The sequence below is a fragment of the Schistocerca americana genome, chromosome 1 (genome assembly GCF_021461395.2).
Source record: "Schistocerca americana isolate TAMUIC-IGC-003095 chromosome 1, iqSchAmer2.1, whole genome shotgun sequence".
In the NCBI taxonomy this organism is placed as follows: Eukaryota; Metazoa; Arthropoda; class Insecta; order Orthoptera; family Acrididae; genus Schistocerca; species Schistocerca americana.
In genome coordinates, this window is record NC_060119.1 from 387,855,264 (window position 1) to 387,878,929 (window position 23,666).

Below are 23,666 nucleotides of genomic sequence, written 5' to 3' on the forward strand. Positions count from 1 at the left end.
GTAATCATTTTTGAGAATTAAAAAAAAAAAAAAGTTTGTTGAAATCTATACAACAAACCAGGAAATATGGCAAGATATCCAACCAGTGGTTGCACTCCAGCCCTTGACACACACACACACACACACACACACACACACACACACACACACACACGCACGCACAAGGTCACACAGATCATACTGCATGTGAGCTAGCAAGCATTTTCAACACTTCCTAACAGAATTATTTATTTATTGTTGTGCACTTATGCTCGAATTCTCTGTAAAGAATGCCAAATCAATCAGGAAACACAAAATACCTGTATATATTCAATGATAATGGCTACACTGATGCCTCTCACTGTAGCTGTCTGAAAGTGCTCACTTTATGTACACATTTATATCATAACACTAGCTGATCTGGAAGTAGTGCATAATCAGAGTAACCAAGAGAACTTGGTTATGGCCAAGCTCATTAAATAAGATAAATACACTGTGCAACACAATTAAAGGATCACTTTTTCAAAACGTCATAACATTGTGATGCATCTGTTTGAAATTTGGTTCAAAGGTGTTTACAATCTTCCTCTACAATGGTGCAAAAACATGGCACCTTGTGATGTCACCCTCAGGCTCAACAATGCTATGTGTTGATACATGCCAAGAAGAAAAAGCCCCAAGCTCATAAGTTCATGTGAGATGTAAAGTGGGTTAATGATGTCACACTGGCAATAAATTTCATCAAAATTTTGTCCAACTCCACTACGGATGTTTCACACGATGGGAAGGTCGTTGCACCCCCTCTTACCGACACTGTACCCCATCTTTTGACGCCTCTGCAATAGAGGTCAGAATGGCAATGCTCAGTGTTGAACTTGCACAGTTTTCTTAGGGGTGGCTGAGCAAATCATTCCAGATACTACACTGCTCAGAATTGACACGAAAAGACCTAAGGATGTGGCATAAAGGGCATCAATCAAACCATCCCTTCCCTTGAGGCCACGATTCCCACATATTCTGCAGTTGAAAATAACAGTGCACAGTGCAGTGAGCAACAAGATGACATTCTTGACAACCTCTGACACTGCTTCTCTAAGAACTTCTCTGTGGACTGCAGCACGATCACAGTTTTTGCTTGGTGTACAGGGTGGAACCACTACGCACCATTTAAAACCGTTTGATGAAAGTTGAACGTGATGTGAAGCAGTATAAGGTGCTTATGCTTTTTCACCCCTCATGTTTGCACCCACCTGCTGCGTGATTACGGCCGTGGGTGTGACATACACATGTGCATAAATTAAACAGCGAACAGTCCCTCTATGAGCCCCCAATCAGCAATAACCTTGGTGCCACCTGTGCTCTTTTCTTGAACACGTTAAAAATGTACCTGTACAGACAAACACCTAAGTGCTGGCAATGTAGGGAACCCTTTTTTTGACGCACTGCACTTTAAATGCGGCCATCAAACACTAGTGCAGAGATGTTCTGTAACTCAACTGTTTTATTCTGATGGACAAGGAAATCATTTTTGGGGCAAAGAAAGGTACACATTCTGATTTCAATGATTTCTTTATTGATTACAATCAATATTCAGTAAGATGTGCCACCAACACTAGCAGTATTAACCGCCTCCCATTAACAATGACAGTTGTGGATCACAGAATTGCTGTTGTCCTGGGGGATGTTGATCCAGATGTTTAGGAAGGCACTGGAAAGTTCATCAACTGTTTCTGGCTGGGGATGCAAGCACCTTAGTCTTCGCTCCATGTAATATGACACATTTTCAATTGGCTTTAAGTCTGGGCTGTTGGCATACCAGATTATCACAATGATGCCTGCTGACCAGACCTTCAATGGCCTGGGCATTGTGATATAAAGCATTGTCCTGCATCAGTGTGCATAACAATCCAAAAGCTGCAGCACTACCCCATACCAGTAGCACTGTGTGTTCAATGCAGGAGGAGGCACTATGATGAGGGGTATCTTCCTGTGTCTAATGCCTCCCCAATTCATGACACTTCCGCTACGAAATGCAGTCTGCAGGGAAACGACATCTGCATGATTCCTCACTTCCTCATCATGACGACAAACGTAGGGAAGTGTAACTCACCCGTGAAAAACACCAGAGTCATATGTTCCATCCATACCCCACTGAATGTGATGGCTGGCAAACTCCAACCTGATAACGTAATGTGCACATGTCTAGGTGGGATCCTTCATTGACATGGGTGGATGAATGTGCTGTTCCTATAGGCATCGCCAAACTGTTTGTGCCGACACCATTCGACCAGTAGTAGCACGGCAATTGTCTGGAGTCGGTGCATCTCTCTTTGGTCCCAGATCTCCTGCCAAGCAATAGAACAATCCTCTCGTGCTGTAGTGCAACGGTAGGTGCTCTGACGTGTCTCGGTACAGGTACATTTTTACTGTGCTCAACAAAGGAGTGTGGGTGGCACCAAGGGTATTGCCAAACTGGGGGCTTGTAGAGGCATAGTTTGCTATTTTATGCATGTATCAATGTCATCCTTCCATGATCACACAACAGAAGGGAGCAAAACTAGAGGACTGAAAAATCATAAACACCCTTTGGTGCTTCAGATCATGTTCAATCTTCGTGAACGGTTTTTAACAGTACCTAGTGGTTCTGCCCTGTGCACCAGAGGAGAAACTGTGGTTGTGCTGCATTCCAAAGTGGAGAAACTGTATGTGTGCTGCACTCCAAAGGGGTGCAGTCACGTTTAATGCAGCTACAGCTCCACAGTATCCTTAGAGAGGGGTTGAATCAACTGGGGCGGTGTCAGCAGTGTCAAGAATGTTATCCTGTTGCTTATTGCACTATAAACTGTCATTTTCGACTGCGAAATGTATGGGAACCGAGGCTCTAAGGGAACAGGTGGTTTAACTGATGCCTTCTATGCCACATCCTGAAGACTTTTCATGTTGATTTTGAATGACGGTCTCTCTGAAATGATTTCCTCAGCCACCCAAAAGAAAACTGTGTAATTTCAATGTTGGGTGTAGCGGTTCCGAGCTCCATTGCAGAGATGTTAAAAGAAGGGCTGAAATGAGGGTAAGAGGTGGTGTGATGGCCTCCCCATTGTGTGACATGCCCATGATGGTGTTGAGCAGAACTGTGGCAAAATTTGGTGTGAATGTGATGTAATTAACCCACCTTATACCTCATATGAACTACTTAGCTCTGGTTTTTGTTTGGCACGTTGACACTTGCTGTCTGAAATGTTGCTGAGCCAGAGGGTGATATCACAGGGTACCATGCTTTTGCACCAACACAGAGAAAAGTTGTAGCCATCTTTGACCCAAATTTCAAACTTACGTGTCTCAATGGGAGACAATTATGGAGTTTTGAAAAGGTGGCCATTTAATTGTGTTGCACAGTGTATTTAGAAGATGACAAGTCCGTTACATTCTGCCTTAACATTAATAGTTTCACAGCTTTGAAATCTATGAACAAAAGCAGAAAGATAAAATTGGGAAATTTCTGAGAGCATACCCCAAATTACGTAAGGTAAGGTGTACAAGTTAAAGGATACAGAAAACCAAAACACATTATTTACCTGAAAGATGGAAGATTAGTCAATCTGGTACAGAAATAGCTACACCTTCATCTACATCCATACTCTGCAAAACCACTGTGAGGTGGATTAGGCTTTTTCTTGTTACATTCATGTGTGGAGCACAGGAAGAATGACTGCTTAATTGACTCTGTGAGCACTGTAATTAGTCTAATCTTGTCTTTGCGGTCCCTATGGAAGCAATGCTTAAGGGATTGAAGTATATTCCTTGATTTATCACTTAAATGTGGTTGTTGAAGCTTTCTAAGTAAGTAGGCTTTCATGGAATAGTTTGCATCTATCTTTAAGCATTTGCCCATGCTGCTCTTCCTATACATTCGATATCCTGTGTTGGTCCTATCTGGTATGTGTGACATTCACTTGCACAATATTCTATGATGAGGCACATGAGTGTTTTATAAGCAATTTCCTTTGTAGACTAATTGCAAGTCCCCAGTATTCTACCGATAAACCAAAGTCTACTACCTGCTTTACTTAAGGTTGGTTGATTTGGGGGAGTGGACCAAACAGTGAGGTCATCAGCCCCATCAAATTAGAGAAGAATGGGGAAGGATGTCGGCCATGCCCTTTCACAGGAACCATCACCATATTTACGTGAAGAAATTTAGGGAAATCACTGAAAACCTAACTCAGGATCGCTGGACATGGGTTTGAACTATCGTCCTCCCAAATGAGAGCCCAGTGTGCTAACAACTGCACCACCTCACTCGGTGCTTTACTTATGACTGAGACTATGTGATCCTTCCATTTCATATCTCTTCAAATTTTATACCCATTTGTATGAGCTGAGGGATTCCAACTGTGACCCATCAATATTATAGTTGTATAATACAGTGGAAACTCGTTTAACAAGCACCTCCCACAAGAGGCAATTCGCAAAAAAAAAAAAAAAAAAGAGACTCGCTTAACAAGCAATGTTTCGCATAACGAATAATAACGATTTAGTGTGATGTCACCAGCCATTCATGTGCAATGCAGGAAATGTTCAACAATATGAATATGTTTCACTGTTGACAATGGCATATTTAGTACGTACTACAGTTGGGGTTAAGTGCTATTTCTGCTACTGTCTTAGTGCAGCTAGTGATCACATATTTTTCTAAACTTGAGTTCACACAGTGTTTTTTGTGTGAAAATTTTATTAACCTCTGCAGAAACTTCCCCGAAGATAAAGCCGCAAAAGACGACCATAAGAGAAAGAAAATGACCTTAGAAATGAAATGTGAAATCACTGAAAAACATGAACGTGGTATGAGCTTGCTTACTTAGTACGCACAACAATCAGTCTACATGAACTATTTGCACTATCCTCAAGAACAAGGACAAGGACGAGCTTTAGGAGGCAGATGCTTCAAAGGGAGTGACAAGATTATCAGAACAACAGTTTCTTATTCTGGACAATGTCAAAAGGTTGCTCCATACGTGGATAAATAAAAAGCAATTGCAAGGCAATACTATTAACGAGATCATCATTTGTGAGAAGGCGAGAATGATTTTCGCCAACCTTGTTAAGAAGACACCAGAATTGTCAGTGGCCAAAGAAGTGTTTAAGGGAAGCTGTGGGTGGTTTGAGAAGTTTAAGAGAAGAATCAGTATCCACAGCATTGTGAGGCACAGCGAAGCAGCCAGCTCCGACATGAAGGGAGCAGAGAACTTCAACAGCAACTTCAAGATACTCGTACATTCTGAGGGTTATCGCCCGCAACAGGTTTTTAATTGTGACAAGATGGATCCATTCTGGAAAAACATGGCGAAGCGTACCTTTGTAACAGCAGAGGACAATGCACTGCCCATTGACAAGCCAATGAAAGACCATCTCACACTGCTATTCTGCGCCAATGCATGAGGCGATTTGAAAATAAAACTGCTGTTTGTTTACCATTCAGAAAGCCCATGTTCCAGAAGTGTAAATTCCACAAGAGCACGGTTGATCTTTTTTGTGATTGGATCAAGAAAGGGGAAGGAGGCGCCAGCCACTCCGCAACACACTAAAACCTCCAGCCTAAAAGTTTAGGCCAGAGGCCAGACACATTGCAAAACTTTAAAACCCTAAGTACATTCGTCTCATCATCAGCTAAAATAGAGGGCAGATACCAATTTTTGCCACCGCCCTTGCATCACGGTATAAAATGCACTCTGTTAAAACGTGGCAGACAGAGATGTGCTCACCACAGGCATCACAAAACGGGTATCCTCCTGCTGTAATAGAAAGCTATGTGAGAGGGGACAGTGCCCAATCCTAAGATGAGCGAGTGTGACTTCATCCCACCTGAGCAACCACAAGGAGGAGCACCGTGGACGGTTTGTGAACTTCAGCAACCGCAGCTTATTGGCTGTCACCGCCAGCCATTCCTCCTCCCACAACTGCATGCTCTTCCTGTGTAGGACAGAAATGACAGACTGCAAGGGAATAGGACACTGTGTCACATCCCGTCCTATGTGGGCCTCCTTGGCAGCCCGATTGGCCTGTTCATTGCCCCATATCCCTATATGACCAGGCACCCAGCAGAATGATACCTGCTTATGCTGCTGGTGGAGCAAGTACAGTTGGTCAAATATGAGCCAGACCAACTCCTAAGCTGGGTACAGGTTCTGCAACAACTGTAGGGCACTAAGGTAATCGGAGCAGATGGGAAAATGTTTGCCCGGAAGACGACGCATCTGCTCCAGTGCCTTCAGGATCACGTGGAGCTCTGCTGCAAAAATGGTATGCTCAGCAGGAAGGCGAATCCTGGTGACACAGTCTGGGAACACGACACAGCAGCCAAGGAAATTCCCACGTTTGGGGCCATCAGCATAAATGACCGTGAAACCGTGATGGATATCTAAAGTGTTAAAAAATAGAGATTTGTATGTAAAATCTGGTGTACTATCCTTAAAATCAGTCAAATCTAAAATAATCCTGGGTCTCTGGAGGAGCCAGGGTGGAAATCTGGTCCAACCTCAACGTAAAACATTAAGACCAGCCGCGTCCATCTCTAAAAGGCAATCCTGTGTACGAATCCCATAGGGCCTCATTGCACGTTGCCAGGTATGAAAAAGCCGTGCCAGCGGAAGCCGAGCTTCGGTATGGTATGCAGTGTGTATGGTGTGGACAGTGTTTTATATATCTGGCACACCGTAAGAAGCCATTGCCTGATGTGAAGTGGCGGTTTATCAGCCTCTGCATAGAGGCTGGGTATGCGGCTTGTTCCGAATGCCCCAGTGGACAACAGAATGCCTTCATGATGCACCATGTCCAACATTTTCAAATAAGAAGGTCTTGCAGACCCATACACCGTGCACCCATAATCGAGCTGAGATTGCACAAATGCCCTATAAAAGTGGAGCAGACAAGTCCTGTCCACTCCCCATGTAGAGTGACAAAGACATTTTAAAATACTGAGAGCCTTAAGCGACCGTTTCTTCAGGTACCCAGAAAATGAATGCTGAGCCCCTGGGCTAGACCAAGGGCAAGGTAGATTATGTTGTCTCTTTTGAAAGAAAGTAGGGTTGAAAAAAGGCTGCATACTGTTACTTGCTGCATGTGCTTTCTACTGTACATTTGCTTACTTTGTTTTGGACCTTGGCTGTTTGTTACAGCAGATCACAATTCTACTATTATATTGAATGATTACATACATAAACATGGTTTTCTTTTATTGTAAAGAATATGAATGTCCTGCCACACAACATGTAGCATGTGCACAATTCATTTATTATATTTAAGTGCTTTTATATAGATTATTACAGATAATATTTATATATTGTAGGTTGAACTAGATCTTAGTCAGACATGTGTAGAGAAATACTGTGCAATTACTGGAATCATATGTGATGTAATGAAACTTATCTTGGTATGTATTCCCCTGGCTCAGATAATTTAGATACTGTACTCTGCTACATAACAAAGTGGAAACAATTTGTAAATATAATTGGGGAGGCTTTAATTCAAGCTTTGATGTAACATGTAACAAACCTGGTTTAAGGAAGTGACTGAATATGCTAAGGCAACACAACTTCCATCATGTACATTCAGAACTGACAATAATAAACGTGTACTTAGATAATGCTTTTGTCAACTGTGCTCGTGGCACATCCTCCACTAGTGTAAAGGAATTTGATTTCTCAGACCGCTCCATGCTAACAGTACAGTTAACACATTTTATAAAAGGGGATGGGAACAAGGCCATACAAAAGTTACCAAAACCTAACATCTTAATACTAACAAAAAACAATATCAGAAAACTAACACACCAGTTGAGCATAACTAATTAGGACAAATTATTTCAAAGATGTGATTCCAATGCCCAAACAGTTTACTAAACATTCCACAACTACTTAATAGGTATGTTAAAAGCTCTTTTGTTCCAAAGAAATCTGATAAAACAAGAAAGGGTAAACTGTGGTACACCAAAGGATTGGAGAGTTTAAAAAACTAATGCTGTTAAAGTGCCTTGGCAAAGTAAATAATTCTAATGAAATTAAGGACCTCGAAATAACTACTAAGAAAATGTACAAGAAAGAGTTACAATTGGCTACACAAAGATACAACACTAATCCCATAAAAAATAATAAAAACCAGTGTAAAATAGCCTGGTCAGTATTTAATATTGTTAAAGGCGAAATCAGAAATTTTGATAAGGCAGTCCCAATGCCAGCAGATACATTCAACAAATATTTTGTAAGCTGTGCTACTGAAATCAAAAAAGTTGATCAGGACACCCAATGTAACATAAATAGATTATGTTAAGAACACAAATCTAAATCATAATTAGGCCAGACCTTCATTAAATCACTTCACAGAGATATGCCAAGATGAAGTTCTTAAAATCGTCAAACAAATGAAAAATTCTTGTAGAACAGATATTTTTAATATGTCAAACAATCTACTGACAGAAGCAATACATTACATTGCAGCATCATAAACATATTCGATACACTTGTGTCTCATAGAAGGTGTTTTTCTCAATCCTCTCAACTAATCAAGGTGACTCTGGTCTTTAAGAAGGGTAGTAAATCTGATCCAGTAAACTACAGGCCAATTTCATTAAGTCCAGTACTAGCCAAAGTCTTTCAAGGCATAATGTGTCAGCACATGTATGAGCACCTAGAACTAAGTACATCACAGTTTGGCTATAGAAAACAAGTCAACTACACATGCCACAGAGGTCTTAGTGAGAGACATTTTAGCAGCATTCGAGGACTAAGCTCACATAAAGGTAACATTATGTGATCTGAGCATGGCCCTTGACTGTGATGACCACTCTGTTTTGCTGTCTAAACATGAATACTATGGAATATGTGATAAAAGTTTAAAACTCTCCATATCATATCTTAATAAAAGGAAGCCAGCGGTGATTTCAGGAAGTCATCTGTCACATACACTTGAGGTTCAACACAGAGTGCCACAGGGATCTAAATTAGAACCACTTCTATTGCTTTTATACATAAACGACTCACCAGGAAACATAGGCGTAAAGACGTATATGTATGCAGATGATACAACTTCTCTGTCTGTAAACCATGTATTTGATAACTTTGTTAGCAGTATGAATATGGTAAAAGAAAATGCAATATCATGGTTTAATGTGTATAGTCTACTATTAAATGAGAAAAAGACTCAGAACATGTTGTTCAGTCTACCAAAGACTGTAAAAATAAAAATACAAAATGCAAAATTTTTAGATAACCTACTTGATAATAAATTAACATGGAACTCTCATGTTGAACACACAGTGGTTAGACTGTCAAGAATTATATATCTGCTGAAGAGAGTGATATGCTCTGCGACATATGAATATGTAAGGACAATGTACTTTGCTTTTTTCAGTCTGTTTTAAGGTGCGGGTGAATACTCTGGAGAAAAAGAGAGAGCGAGAGAGAGAGAGAGAGAGAGAGAGAGAGAGAGAGAGAGAGAGAAAGTGAAATTCTGGCAATCCAAAAGAAAGCAATTAGAGTAAAGGCAAAGGCAGCTAATAGGACACATTGTAAACCATTGTTCATTAAATATAAAATATTAACCGTTATTAATCTATATATTCTTGATATTGTTGACTATATACTTGCTGAACTTTCAAATTTAGGTGTAACGAATCAAAGGCATGGCTACAATACAAGAATCTGTATTTCTTTGCTCTTACCACAAAATAGATTAGCAAAAACTAGCACCAGACATAAGTATATGGCAATTAAAATATATAACAAATTGTCTAAACATGCCTCAAGGATACCAGTCAAAGTATTTAAGGAAAAGTTACACAACTTCTTGTTAACTAACTAACCCTTTCTATTCATTAGAAGAATTTTTAGATATGCTCAATATCAACTTAAATATGTAAAAATGTATTTTACAAAATTAATAGATTAAGTGAATTGATGAAGTCTATTACATATAATAATGCTAAATGACTAATAAAAAATCTGAATCTGGATCTGAACTTACTGGGTAATGAATGAATGAGGTTAAAGAACATGAGGTGCCCTGAAATTTGTAAATTATGAAAGTGCTTTAAGTACTTTGTCAGAACTTTTGAAGAAGTTGGTTGAGCCAGTTTCATTATTGCTACTGAGTAGATTCTCTCCAAGCTTCTTTCTGTGGATACTGATTTTCAGTTCTTCATATAAAGATGTCATTGGACCATTGTTCAATGTGTGTAATATTTAAAGATTGCTTTCTACACTGTCACATGGGAAGATGTTGCAGATGTGTGTGGTGTGTTCTATCTTAAGACTTTGATGTATTCTTTGAACATGGCATGGAATTTATGGCCTGTTTGACATATGTATTGAGCTGGATACTTATTGTGCATGACTTTATGTATGCCAGAGGATGAAATTTATCTTAGCTGCTTTTCAGTATTATGAGATAGTCTGCAGGAAATTTTATTGTTTGCTCGGCGTGCAATTCTTATTTTATGTCATTTGAAAAATAGGCAATTTGTTAGGAGACATTAATGAGGAAGGTGATGCACTTTGTTAGTGTATTTTCCTAGTTCTTGAGGGTTACTTTGTTTATTTTCTTTTTTTACTTTTTTTTTGCTAAATTGTCTATTAGTGTGGGTTCATACCCATTCACTGTAGCTATTTATTTTATTGATCTCATTTCATTTTGGAGTGGGATTTTTAGAGCTCTATGAATAATGAGAGGTATTCTGCTAATCTGTACATGTTCAGGAGAAAGGATGAAACATTTATATTTATGTCTGTGGTGGCTGGTTTCCTATAAATGTGGAGGACATATTTGTCACCTTGCTTGCAGATGGAGAGATTAAGGAAGTTAATGCTATTATTTATTTCCATTCACAGGCAAATTTAAAATTTTTGTGCACAAATATAATGTACAGTGGACAGCAGATGCAGTATGTGGTCTCTTTTTTGACTCTACTTCCCTTCAAAGGACACAACATTACCTACCTTACACTTGGTCTCCTGGTGTGGAGAAAGGCATCTTTGTTCTTCACTAATAAGCTATATAACTAAACAATTATCCACACAAAGAAGAGGGTGTGAACCATATATACTTGTAGTGGCAATATAAATGAATAACACAACAACCTTATTTATAGCACAAAGCCTGTGATATATTCCATATTTGTTGATTTGTCAACCCTCACTCATTTACATCATATGAGGCATGGATAACATCTCAATGCAATGAGGTAAAGATTGTTTTCATGTCTCACTTCACAAAGCATTTAATGTAATCAGAGAAGTATCTATCACATTCTAATGATTTTCAGTGTTTTTACTATGCCTTTGTTAGTATAATGGTTTCCAAGAAAAAGAATAGTGAATAACTGTGGAAACATCGGAACAATTTTTAGTTCAACAAAACACTGTATCTTGGATTAAAAATGATCACAGTTCAGTGCATTCCACTACCATATTAAATGCTTTTAAATTAATAGAAAAACCTGTTAATACCTATACAGAAAAATGAGAGCGAAAATGTAGTATCCACAGAAATACAATGCTCATCTGAACACCATTTAAAAATAACTAAATCTGAACATATAATACACTTGGATGAATATGAGCTGTTGTTGTTGTGGTCTTCAGTCCTGAGACTGGTTTGATGCAGCTCTCCATGCTACTCTATCCTGTGCAAGTTTCTTCATCTCCCAGTACTTACTGCAACCTACATCCTTCTGAATCTGCTTAGTGTATTGATCTCTTGGTCTCCCTCTACGATTTTTACCCTCCACGCTGCCCTCCAATGCTAAACCCACGTTATCTTCAGCATTCTTCTGTAGCACCACATTTCGAAAGCTTCTATTCTCTTCTTGTCCAAACTGGTTATCGTCCATGTTTCACTTCCATACATGGCTACACTCCATACAAATACTTTCAGAAACGACTTCCTGACACTTAAATCTATACTCGATGTTAACAAATTTCTCTTCTTCAGAAACGATTTCCTTGCCATTCCCAGTCTACATTTTATATCCTCTCTACTTCGACCATCATCAGTTATTTTACTCCCTAAATAGCAAAACTCCTTTACTACTTTAAGTGTCTCATTTCCTAATCTAATCCCCTCAGCATCACCCGATTTAATTTGGCTACATTCCATTATCCTCGTTTTGCTCTTGTTGATGTTCATCTTATATCCTCCTTTCAAGACACTGTCCATTCCGTTCAACTGCTCTTCCAAGTCCTTTGTTGTCTCTGACAGAATTACAATGTCATCGGCAAACCTCAAAGTTTTTACTACTTCTCCATGAATTTTAAAACCTACTCCGAATTTTTCTTTTGTTTCCTTTACTGCTTGCTCAATATACAGATTGAATAACATCGGGGAGAGGCTACAACCCTGTCTCACTCCCTTCCCAACCACTGCTTCCCTTTCATGCCCCTCGACTCTTATAACTGCCATCTGGTTTCTGTACAAATTGTAAATAGCCTTTCACTCCCTGTGTTTTACCCCTGCCACCTTCAGAATTTGAAAGAGAGTATTCCAGTTAACGTTGTCAAAAGCTTTCTCTAAGTCTACAAATGCTAGAAACGTAGGTTTGCCTTTTCTTAATCTTTCTTCTAAGATAAGTCGTAAGGTGAGTATTGCCTCACGTGTTCCAACATTTACTGAATCCAAACAGATCCTCCCCGAGGTCCGCTTCTACCAGTTTTTCCATTCGTCTGTAAAGAATTCGCGTTAGTATTTTGCAGCTGTGACTTATTAAACTGATAGTTCTATAATTTTCACATCTGTCAACACCTGCTTTCTTTGGGATTGGAATTATTATATTCTTCTTGAAGTCTGTGGGTATTTCGCCTGTCTCATACATCTTGCTCACCAGATGGTAGAGTTTTGTCATGACTGGCTCTCCCAAGGCCATCAGTAGTTCTAATGGAATGTTGTCTACTCCCGGGGCCTTGTTTCGACTCAGGTCTTTCAGTGCTCTGTCAAATTCTTCACGCAGTATCTTATCTCCCATTTCATCTTCATCTACATCCTCTTCCATTTCCATAATATTGTCCTCAAGTACATCGCCCTTGTATAAACCCTCTATATACTCCTTCCACCTTTCTGCCTTCCTTTCTTTGCTTAGAACTGGGTTGCCATCTGAGCTCTTGATATTCATATGAGCTAACAGAATCAATTATCTGGACAGGTGAAGAGTTTTTACACACTGTTACTAAAGATGACAACAGAAGATTAGGCTGAACTATTTTAGTCTGCAGATTTTTTTGAAAAATTAGATAAATGAGAGAAGAGTTATATAGTTCATAATAAGAAAGGAAGGACAAGGTAGGCACATGGAAATGGACAGGAACTTTACCTTCTGACCCTGCATGAGATGAACTGAACAAGAGCAGCAAAATGCACAAGAGAACAAGAGTAGTTGTCATGGGTGAGAGCATTATACTGTGTAAATAAACGTTCGCACAGATTACAGCATAAACAACACAACAAAGAAGAGAATATTGTACCAGTGGCACTACTTAAATCCAATTCACAGTGAGGAAACCACGCACGGGGAAGTACTGTATATGTGTATGTAGTCTGTGCTCATTGCCTTATTGCACTCTGTGTTAATAAAAATAATCATGCAGTTTGTGTTAAATTCTTATAAATTTGTAAATCTGTGGCAGATATGAGCTAAAATATCTTTCTTTGTTATCACCATATTATCACAAATGTAAATAATAATAAATTATTACAATTTCTTTTATGCAATACATCTCTTCCAATTTACTTGTTTACAATTTACACCAAAAGCATTATAAGAGTACTGTTAATGACCAATGTCACAAGTAAAATTTAACATTCAGTGGGAATATAATTACCAGTACATCTAAAAAGTGCCCTAAGCACAATGAGACATAATTATAATCTGGAATTCGACAGAAATTTATTTTTGATCCACTGATGACATGCTTTTCTCCTGTAAAGATAGTTATAATAACCAAAACTGGTGGAGAATAAACATACTGTAGTTTTGTATGATTGTAAGCACCATGACTGCAGGCACATCCAGCATTCGGGCAATTCACTGTGCACTGCATGTCTGTAGACCACCACTCAACCCCTCCTCGAATGCTGTGGCCACATCTGTGACAGACGTTGGATCAACTGCTTTCCTTGCTTCATCACATTGCATTTCAAAAGAAAATGCCTTTTTAAATTTTGTAATAATTTTCTCCAGAACCTTAGCAGACATTGGATCAACGGCTTTTTTTAATATCCTTGAGTGCACGTAACTTCTGGAGGGTTACTGGCACACAGTCAACATTCTTGTAAAAGAATCAGCAGTGCGTGATCCTTCATGGATACAGTCATGTTGGGCAACTCGGACACAAACTGTGGAATAGCTGTGTGCTAAGCACCTGTTGGTGCACTTCCAGAACCATCTATTGGTCAAATTTTTTGTCCCCCCCCCAAAATAACGTTTCCTCCTGCATCAATAATACTCTGCTCAAATCTGACTTCATTCTGAGCAGTGTTTCTCTTTCTACAGCATTTTGAAACTGGAACTTCAGTTACGGACACCCTGTAATTATTCAACAGACCAAGAACTTGGAGGCACTTATATTTCTGTAAAGTTGTGATGTTTATTACAGTTTCTACTGAATTACTTCTGAACTAGAGTTAGTGAAAGAAAATCCTAAGCTATCTTTGCTTTTATGTCAATCTTTATGTACTTTACATCTGTTCCACACCTTACAATACAAAGAAAAAAATAAAGAAACTGTTATGTAAACTGTGATTCATTCTGCTTTTAATTTTAAGGATTATGGCTCTTCAAATAAGGTGGATGTGTTGCATCCTTGGTGTGTGTGTGTGTGTGTGTGTGTGTGTGTGTGTGTGTGTGTGTGTGTGTGTTGGGGGGGGGGGGGGGGGGGCATGGGGATTTGCATGCCCACATGCACTAAAAAGACAGAAGGTGGTGGTGGAGGACCGGGAGGTGTAGAGGAGGTGATATGAAGGGAGGACGGGAGGAGGAGGGAGGGACAGGCAGATGAAAAATGAAGGAAAAGGGGGGAGGGGGGGGGGGGGAGAAAAGAGGATGGAGAGGGTGGGTGTATGGAGGGGAAGAAGGGGGAGGGAGGGGAAGAGATGATGAGAGGGGAGAGGGAAAGGGGGTATGAAGGGGAGAAATAATAAATGAATCATCAGAAATTACTGTAATAACATTTAAAGGGAAACATACCTGATTGTTCTTGGAACTGATGAACCAGATTGTAGTTTACTTTCTGAATTTGTTACATCATGACTGTCTGCAGGCACCTTCCCGCTGAAAACAGCAGTTTATTGAACATAGAGTACCTCAATTAAGCATGCAGAATATCAGATCATTTCTCTCAATTAATAATTAATCTTAAAAAGAGCATGGAACACCCAGACTAAACATGGAACAATATAAATAAGAAATAAAACATCTGCCCATCAATGTGTACCTTCAACACATGAACAGCCATTGAAATCAAGCCCATACTCAGATCAAATAAAAACAAAAAGGGAGTGATACCTGGCTGCTTACAGAACAACTACCTTAGCAACACGCAATGAGAGAATCAGCTGGGACATGTCTCATTTTATTGTTTGCTGCTGTTAGTTCAGGTGCTGGTTATCATGAAAAGTTGTGAGCAACATCTGTAGTTGATAATGTAACTGTTGTGATATGTCTTTATTGTGAACTTCTATGTATGCTGTGGTTATTCTATTACACAAATTTTTTATGCTAGTTGTGAAAGTGCACAGAAAACAGATAAGACTCTTATAATACAGCAAAGCAAACTCAGAACTGTACATTAATGGGGAACAAGTAAACATTTCAGAATGAAATTACACAGCTGATGTTGCCAAAGCCATACTGCACACAAAAGCTGCGATGAACTGATAACATGATCCTCTTATTTCCAATTGTGTTTGATTGTTAATACCTCAGAGTAATATTCAACCACATATCCACTGTACAAGTTAATAATTGGTTACACACAACTCACAGTGTCCCTCTCTGTTCTGTTATTCAAATGTTCCTAATAAAAGAAGTGTCCCTCTCAGTCCTATTATTCGAATTTTCCTAATAAAAGAAGTCTCACATACCACATTTTCAATATCATGAGAAACTGAACTAGAGATAACAGCTGTGATGGAGAGAGCACAATCATGTCACCACAGCAAATGTCTCTTGTCGCTGGGCTCTTGTCAGAACTGCCATCGGCACTGCAAGCAAGCACATGATGGGAAAGACACACAATATCAGCCCATTAGATCACAACCTAACTGTGGATGCTGAACACAATCACATGCCGTCTCTCAGGTCATGCATCATCAAGCGTTCCACAAGTCAGAGCCAACAACAATGGGCAGGAACTTCTGACGAAAGTGACTGCCACTCACAACTGCAGATTGTAACTGCTGCCAGACAGGCCAAAAAGTAGAAAATCACTCATCAGTTCAATGTTAACCAACAACTGATTAGTCGTCTTACCATTCAGTATAACTTCCTCAGCCTAGTATACATGAGCCATAGCTCCACACGTGTAGTTCTGGTCACCCCACATCTTGTAGCATTGAAATTAGCATAGGCACAGAAACATTGCCATCAGCTGTTTGAAATATGAAAAAAGATCACCTGGACTGACGAGTCACTATGCACACCAGGAGACATCAAAATATTAAAAACCATATGAGGCAACATTTCCTGCTTGCCAGCAATGCACTGTTCAGGCAGGTTGCAGAGGTATTCTGAAGTTGAAGACAGTTACACAGGGTGAAATAGGGTCCATAGTGTGGTGTGCTATCATTTCTCACATGTAAACGAAACACTACCTCGTACTCCACTCACACAGATCCAATAATTCAGCTATGTACTCTGCCTGTCTCTACCTTTCACCACCTCCAATCAATTTTTATGAGCTGTGGGTGACAGCTAAGTGGTCACGCTTGAAAATGCACCCCCCCACCCGACGCACACACAGATGTTTGTGGTGTCTAAGCGAATTCATGGCATTCTATACATTTATAAGTAGGTAGGTATGGTTCAGTAACTGCTCATAAGTTTGTCTGGGTGCACTATTGTGTGTGTGTGTGTGTGTATGTGTGTGTGTGTGTGTGTGTGTTGGGGAAGGGGTGTTTTCTGCTCATATTACTATTGTGACATTCAACCATTCATAATTCTGCACAAACAGCAGCTAGAAACAGTGTAAGGACACCTTTGTCCTCATTACAGATGGCCCTGTCTCATCAGCAGTGTGTCCCTTTTGCCTTTATACTGCCTACTGGCAGTACTATACATTTGTCCTCATGAAGAAAAGTACTAGGTAATTCTGTTCTATAACAATTTATGTCTTCTCAACTAAATTTTCTTTTGATAAAATTTGTAATTATGTGCCTGATGAAATTTCTCATGTTCCAGAAATGAAAATCAGGTTTACATCATCTGCTATGATGAGCACATGACAAAATAATCCAAAGGTGACTTCAAGGTGGATGGGTGGTTTCATACAACACAACAGGACCTTTTAACAGCCAATACATATAGTTCAATAAGTTTCAAGACTATCTTGAAATAGTATGCAAAATTATGTAAACAATTGTCATATCAGTGCACTGCTTCCGAAATGTTATCATGCACTGACTCATAAGATGATAATCAATTCCTCAGCAATTAGTTTACTTTCTCCCTGTTACCCATGACAACAATAAACAACAAATAAGGCTATCCTCAAACTGAAAGATGGTATAGATCTTGTTAATAGTGGTCTGTTCTTTCTTTCCTCTGATCTTTCAAATGACTAACCCAGACAGTTATAGGGAAAATTAAATGAAATAATAATACACACCTGACAAAAACAGTGAAATACCCAGAAGGGGAGGAATAAACGAAATGAAACTTCATGGCTGAGAGGGTATGTTATGTTATTTCAGTGATCACAATGTTTAGTCAAACTTACAAAGAACTTGCGCAATATTAAGAAAAACAATGGAAAAGATTAAACAATGGAAAATCCATGTTGGAATATCAACAATATAAGGAAAAAGATAGTTTGCTACTACCTGTACAGATAACATATTAAGCTGCAAACAGGCACAACAAAAAGACACTTATACATTAGCTTTCAACTGAAGTTTTCATCAGGAAAGGAAACACACACACACACACCCATTCACACAAGCAAGCACACCTCACGCACACATGACCACAATCTCCGGAGATGGCAGTCATATGAGTGTGAGGGCTGCTTGTTTGTGAGAATGAATAGTGTGTGTGTGTGTGTGTGTGTGTGTGTGTGTGTGTGTGTGTTTGTTTGTTTTCTGATGAATGTGTGTCTTCTCGTTGTGCATGTCTGCAACTGAAAATGTCATCTTTATGCTAAGTAGCAATCTATCTTATCTTGATGAAAAGATTAGATTGCTACTCACTGTAAAAATGACACATTGAGTTGCTTACATTCATGAGGAAAAGACTGTTACATATAAGCTTGCAGCCAAAGCTACCTTCAGCATTGAAAAATACACACACATTCTCATAAGCAAGCACATTTGACATACAGGATACACATGACCACTGTTTCTGGCCACGTAGGCCAGACTGCAACAGAAGCACATTGAACAGAAGCAACAATCCAGAGTGGAGCAGGGAAGGAAGACAGATAGCATTGAATGTTTGAGGGAAGAGGAATCAGCACTGCCTGGCAGAGCATGCATGAACTAGAGGTCTGCCAGGTGCAACATTCCAGGCTGTGGAGGAGGGCGGAGGAGGAAAATGGAGAGCAGAAAGAAGAGGAGCAGAGAAGGGAAAAAGACCAGTGGGTGTGCTGGCAGAGAGCAACACACAATGAGGAGGAGGGGAGGAGAATTGTGGGGAGGTGCAGGACCGAGGGGTGGAAACTGTTGGGTGGAAGGTGTGGAGAATGCAGATTAGCACAGATTAAGACCTGGCTGATTTCAGGAGCAGAGAATGTGTTGAAAGAATAAATCCCAACTGCACAGTTCAGAAAAGCTGTAGGTGGAGGGGAAGATCCAGATGGCTCGGGTTGTGAAGCAGCCATTGAAATCAAGCATGTTAAGTTCAGTTGCATGCTGTGGGACATGGTGGTCCACTTCGCTCTTGGCCACAGTTTGGCAGTGAACATTCATCATTGTGGACAGCTGGTTTGTGATCATATCGACATAAAAAGCTCAGCAGAGCTAGTATGTGATGTGGTTGCTTTCACAGGTGGCTTGCCCTCTTGTGGGGTAGGATAACATACGCTTGCAACAGCCTGTTAATGCCACTTCCCCGTATGTTAACAGCTCTCATGCCCATGCATGGTCTTGTCACTATTGAACACTACCTCTCTCAACATCCTTCAGACTCCAAGCCCATTACCTCATTCCTCATACACCGTACTAATTATATCTCAACACACAACTTCTCCTTTGAAGAGAAGGTATAAAAACTCACTGACAATCGTCATCTGGGGTAAAGCAGAAGTACGAGGGTGGTTTGAAAAGTTCTCAAAACAGAATAGAAAAAAAGTACTTACATCACTGAAACTGTTTTATTTTTCAATGTAGTCTCCTTGTAGATTAATACACTAGGTCCAACGATGTTCCAGTGCCTTGATCCCATCTTGAAAATGAGTTTCCTCCAGGCTTGCAAAATAGTTGTCAACTTCGGCTATCAAATCTTCGTTTGAAGTGATTCTTCATCCACCAGGAAAAATTTTCAGTTTTGAGAACAGATGGAAGCCTGATGGAGCCATATCAGGTGAATAAGATAGCTGTGGCAACAATTCATACCTTTGTTTGGGTACTTTTGCCTTGGCGACGGCACGTGTGCGGACCCACGTTGTCTTGATGGAAGATGACTTTCTTCCTTGCTATACCTGGCCTTTTTTTGCGTATCTTTCATTGCCATTTCTCCAGGAGGTTAGCATAGTATTCTCCAGTAACTGTTTGTCCAGTGGGGAGATAAGGAGATAATCTACAAACAGAATCCCCTTTGCATCCCAGAACACTGATGTCATGATCTTTCCCACCAAAGGAACTGTCTTTGCTTTCTTTGGTAGCGGAGAATCAGCATGTTTCCACTGCTTTGACTGTTGTTTTGTCTCTGGGGAATAGTAGTGCACCCAAGTTTCATCTGTCATCACAAACTGGCGCAAAAAATGGGCCAAACTTTGTTCCGATATGTCCATTCTCATGCGTTTTTGATCCAGCATCTAGAGTCGCGACACCCATCTTGCAGATAATTTTTTAATTTCTAATTCTTCAGTTAAAATATGATATACCCTTTCAAATGACATCTGGCAAGCGTAAGTAATTTCATGCACATTCAATCTGCAATCCTCCATGACGATTTTGTGCACTTTTGCATTGGTTTCTGGAGTAGTGACATATCTTGGCTGACCACTGCCTGGATCATCACCTAAGTTCTCCAGACCAAATTCAAATTCATTAGTCCACTTGGCAATAGTTGAATACGAAGAACCCGAGTCCCCAAGTGTATTCTGGAAATTGGCATGAATGTCCTTTGCTTTCATACCTTTCTTTATGAAGCATTTAATCACTGCTCGAATCTCGATTTTTCCATCTTCGCAAATCAGTATGTGGGAAGAACAACAGAGCTACATCACAGCCACAGCTCTCTTCCAAAAGCACTGACATGGCACATGTTTACAGGAAACCGTCCAATGAATATCACTTGAACAATTTGTTGCGCTAGCACTGACCTCTCATGGCGATTCTGAAAACTTTTCAAACCACCTTCGTATGATTCAACAGCAACACAATGTGACACAGTTCATCCAAATGTAGCCATTCAAGTTGAGGTGTTAATGGCAGCCTGGGATGGTAACCCACTAGTACAGCTACTGCTAGTCTCCTACCAAAGGTGTGGGATGACACCAAGTGTTGCTGGGCTCCATTACTTGTTCTCTGATGGCAGGTGCACATATGAAGAAGGTGCAAATGTGCTTGGAGTGCAATACGATGATCCTCCTTTGTGATGATCAGGCGCACCTTGACAACAAATATGCTTGCCCTTACATTCTCATATAGTCTGACTTGAGGCCACTACCACATCCAAATGCCCCACAAATCTGGATACTGCACAATTCAACCAGCCAGTCAAATGGAGAGTCACAGTGATGTCCCTTTAAAACTCTGTTATGTGCTGATAATGCTGTATTGTGGGAGTACTCAACATCTTCATGTCTTCCACAGTGATCCTCAACATCTGGTACTATTCACGCTCCTTATATACCCCACCAGTCCTGGTATCAACACTAAACAGAAACAACACTAATGCACTCTGGTCGCCATTCTACCCATCACAAAGCATTGCAGCTCTAATCAGTTACACATCCATCAATGATATGTACATATATTAAGTTCATTGACATTCAATCATATTTTCTGGGTGCTTAACTTTTTTTGTCAGATAGTGTATATATGCCGTATTTGTTCAACATATTAAATATCCTCCCATACTAACTAATGTATGAGATCTCATATTCAGAACAAGATCATAACAACGCACTTAAGTGAGTATTTCATTAAAGTTTCTCTGTACATGTATTTACTCTTCATGTTTCATGTGTAAAGTGATCCATGTTCTGGTTAGTACCTCACACTTTGTTCTGCACTCTATGGATCTTCCATCTTCCACACTGCTCACTTATAAGCTCAACGTGCTTCATCTGTATCTTCAGTCTCATTCTATCATTAAATCTCTGTTTACACCAACGCAAAATCACCTCCTTAAGATAAGGAAAACATCACACAGTTGAATGAGTCAACATTAGCACTCACCTTATAGTTCTTGCTTTCAATGATAGATGGGCACTTAAAAAAGCTGTAAGTTTTCTTTTTTTCCAGGCCACACAGACACATTTTCCTGCAAAATATATGGTCAATCAGACCAAATTTTCTTATGCACAAACAACACATAGAAATAATTTCTCAAGCCAATGCTGTGTTTTTTGTACTCCACAAAATACAGGAAGTTTTTAAATACGAGCTATCAAGTTCGCATTCCTGTTTGTATGCCAATCAACTGATCAATACCTCCACTGTAATGCAATTGGTCATTTTTATTCATTACATCGTTTGTATTACAACAAGGATTTTCCAGTATCCTGTGAACGAAAAGTCGCAGTTTAATGGTTCGGAGTGCGAGTACTACATGGAAGTTTTTCCCTGTAGTACAGATTAGTAAATAAGTCTTCCTAACTGTTTTAGTATTTACCTGTCTCTCCTGATTGAGGTATATCTCCTGATTAATTGTCCAACTGATTCATTTAACATGCCTTCTTCTACTTCCATCTCTTTTCAAACATATTGTCACGTAGAAGAAGGTGTAAGTAGCTGAATTACAAACACCAACTTCACTTAATGAAGGTTTATTCAGCACTTGCACATACAAGAGCACGGAGCGAATTGTCTCCGGCGAGAACACACACAGTATATATACAGCTACAGAACATTCCAGTACAATGATTCTTGACATTTGTGGATACTTCTAGAATGTACTCGAACCGAATATAGAAATTAAAATTCTACAGTCCAGGTGAGTTTTGAACACACGACCCTCTGTGCAACAGTTTAGTATCATAACCACTACACCTCTGGTAGAACCAAATGCACAACCTTCCTTGGCTACATGAATGAGTATATTTGTGACAGCTTTAGGTTTTATATTAAAACAGTAGCTCTGTTATTAGTGAATACACAGCAATTCAGTGAGCCAGTAATATGAATAAGCCAATGATTGGAAATTCTATAATACGCAAGAGACTGAAAGTCAAATGACGATATGCATACTCTTTTGGATAACTGATTTGGTCCATACAAATACAATTAATGGATTCAGACATTTGCAAATGTCCACATGTTGCTTCAAAAATGTGACACCTATATGTCACCCAAATCAGCCTCCCAGTTACTTGACAGGATAACGACATATTTGGAAATCAAAGTGATAGTATGTGTTACTTGAACACTTGTATAAAGGAATATGACACTCATCCCTGTTACCACACACATTGTGATCAACAAGTTTACTACTATTTAGCAAATAGCAGAAGCAATGAGTCATCAATAGGCACAGACAAAAGAGAAAGAAAAGTCTGCAATTCCTTCAATCACACACACACACACACACACACACACACACACACACACACACACACACAAAATATGTGCCAGATGGACACACAATGAGAGGCTTGCAGTTTCACAGGAGGGCTGGAGTGGGGTTGTGTTGTGTTGGGTGGGTAGAGGGAGAGAGAGTTGGAAGGCAGGGAAAGGGGGTCAGGTGGCTAGCTGATGGCTTGGAAGGAGGCAGCCATGTTGCTGGCTAGGAATGGGGAAGGGAAAGGTGGTAGGTGCACAGGTGGGCCACGCAAAACATAGGAACTGGAGCCGGTGAGGTGCAGCACAAAATGAAGATGATGTAGAAGCATGGATTCAGATGGGGTAACAGGACAGAAGAAGAGGAAACTTTTGGGTAGAGGGTGTGAGGACAGTGCATTAGATGCAAAAGAGACCAGGAGGATTTTGGGAGAAAAGGATATGCAGCAAGGATAACTTCCAACTACTTAGTTCAGAAAAACTTGGCTGGGAGGAAGGATCCCACATGGAAAGGGTTATGGTGCAGCCATTGTACTCTACCATGTTGT

General features: G+C 39.9%; 1 protein-coding gene across 6 annotated transcripts in view; it reads right to left on the reverse strand.

The window, feature by feature from the left end:
- Positions 1-23,666, reverse strand: part of LOC124601711 (telomeric repeat-binding factor 2-interacting protein 1-like) — a 200,141-nt gene that overhangs the window by 113,028 nt on the left and 63,447 nt on the right. For 5 of the 6 annotated variants that reach the window (XR_006978582.1, XM_047136269.1, XM_047136266.1 and 2 more), the window contains exon 7: positions 15,206-15,289. The exons of the other annotated variant lie outside the window; for it this stretch is intronic. Coding sequence is in view for 4 of the 5 variants with exons in the window: in XM_047136269.1 (XP_046992225.1) it covers positions 15,206-15,289 (84 nt within the window). In the remaining variant the exon portion in view is untranslated. The remainder of the gene's footprint in view (positions 1-15,205; positions 15,290-23,666) is intronic. 6 annotated transcript variants of the gene reach the window in all.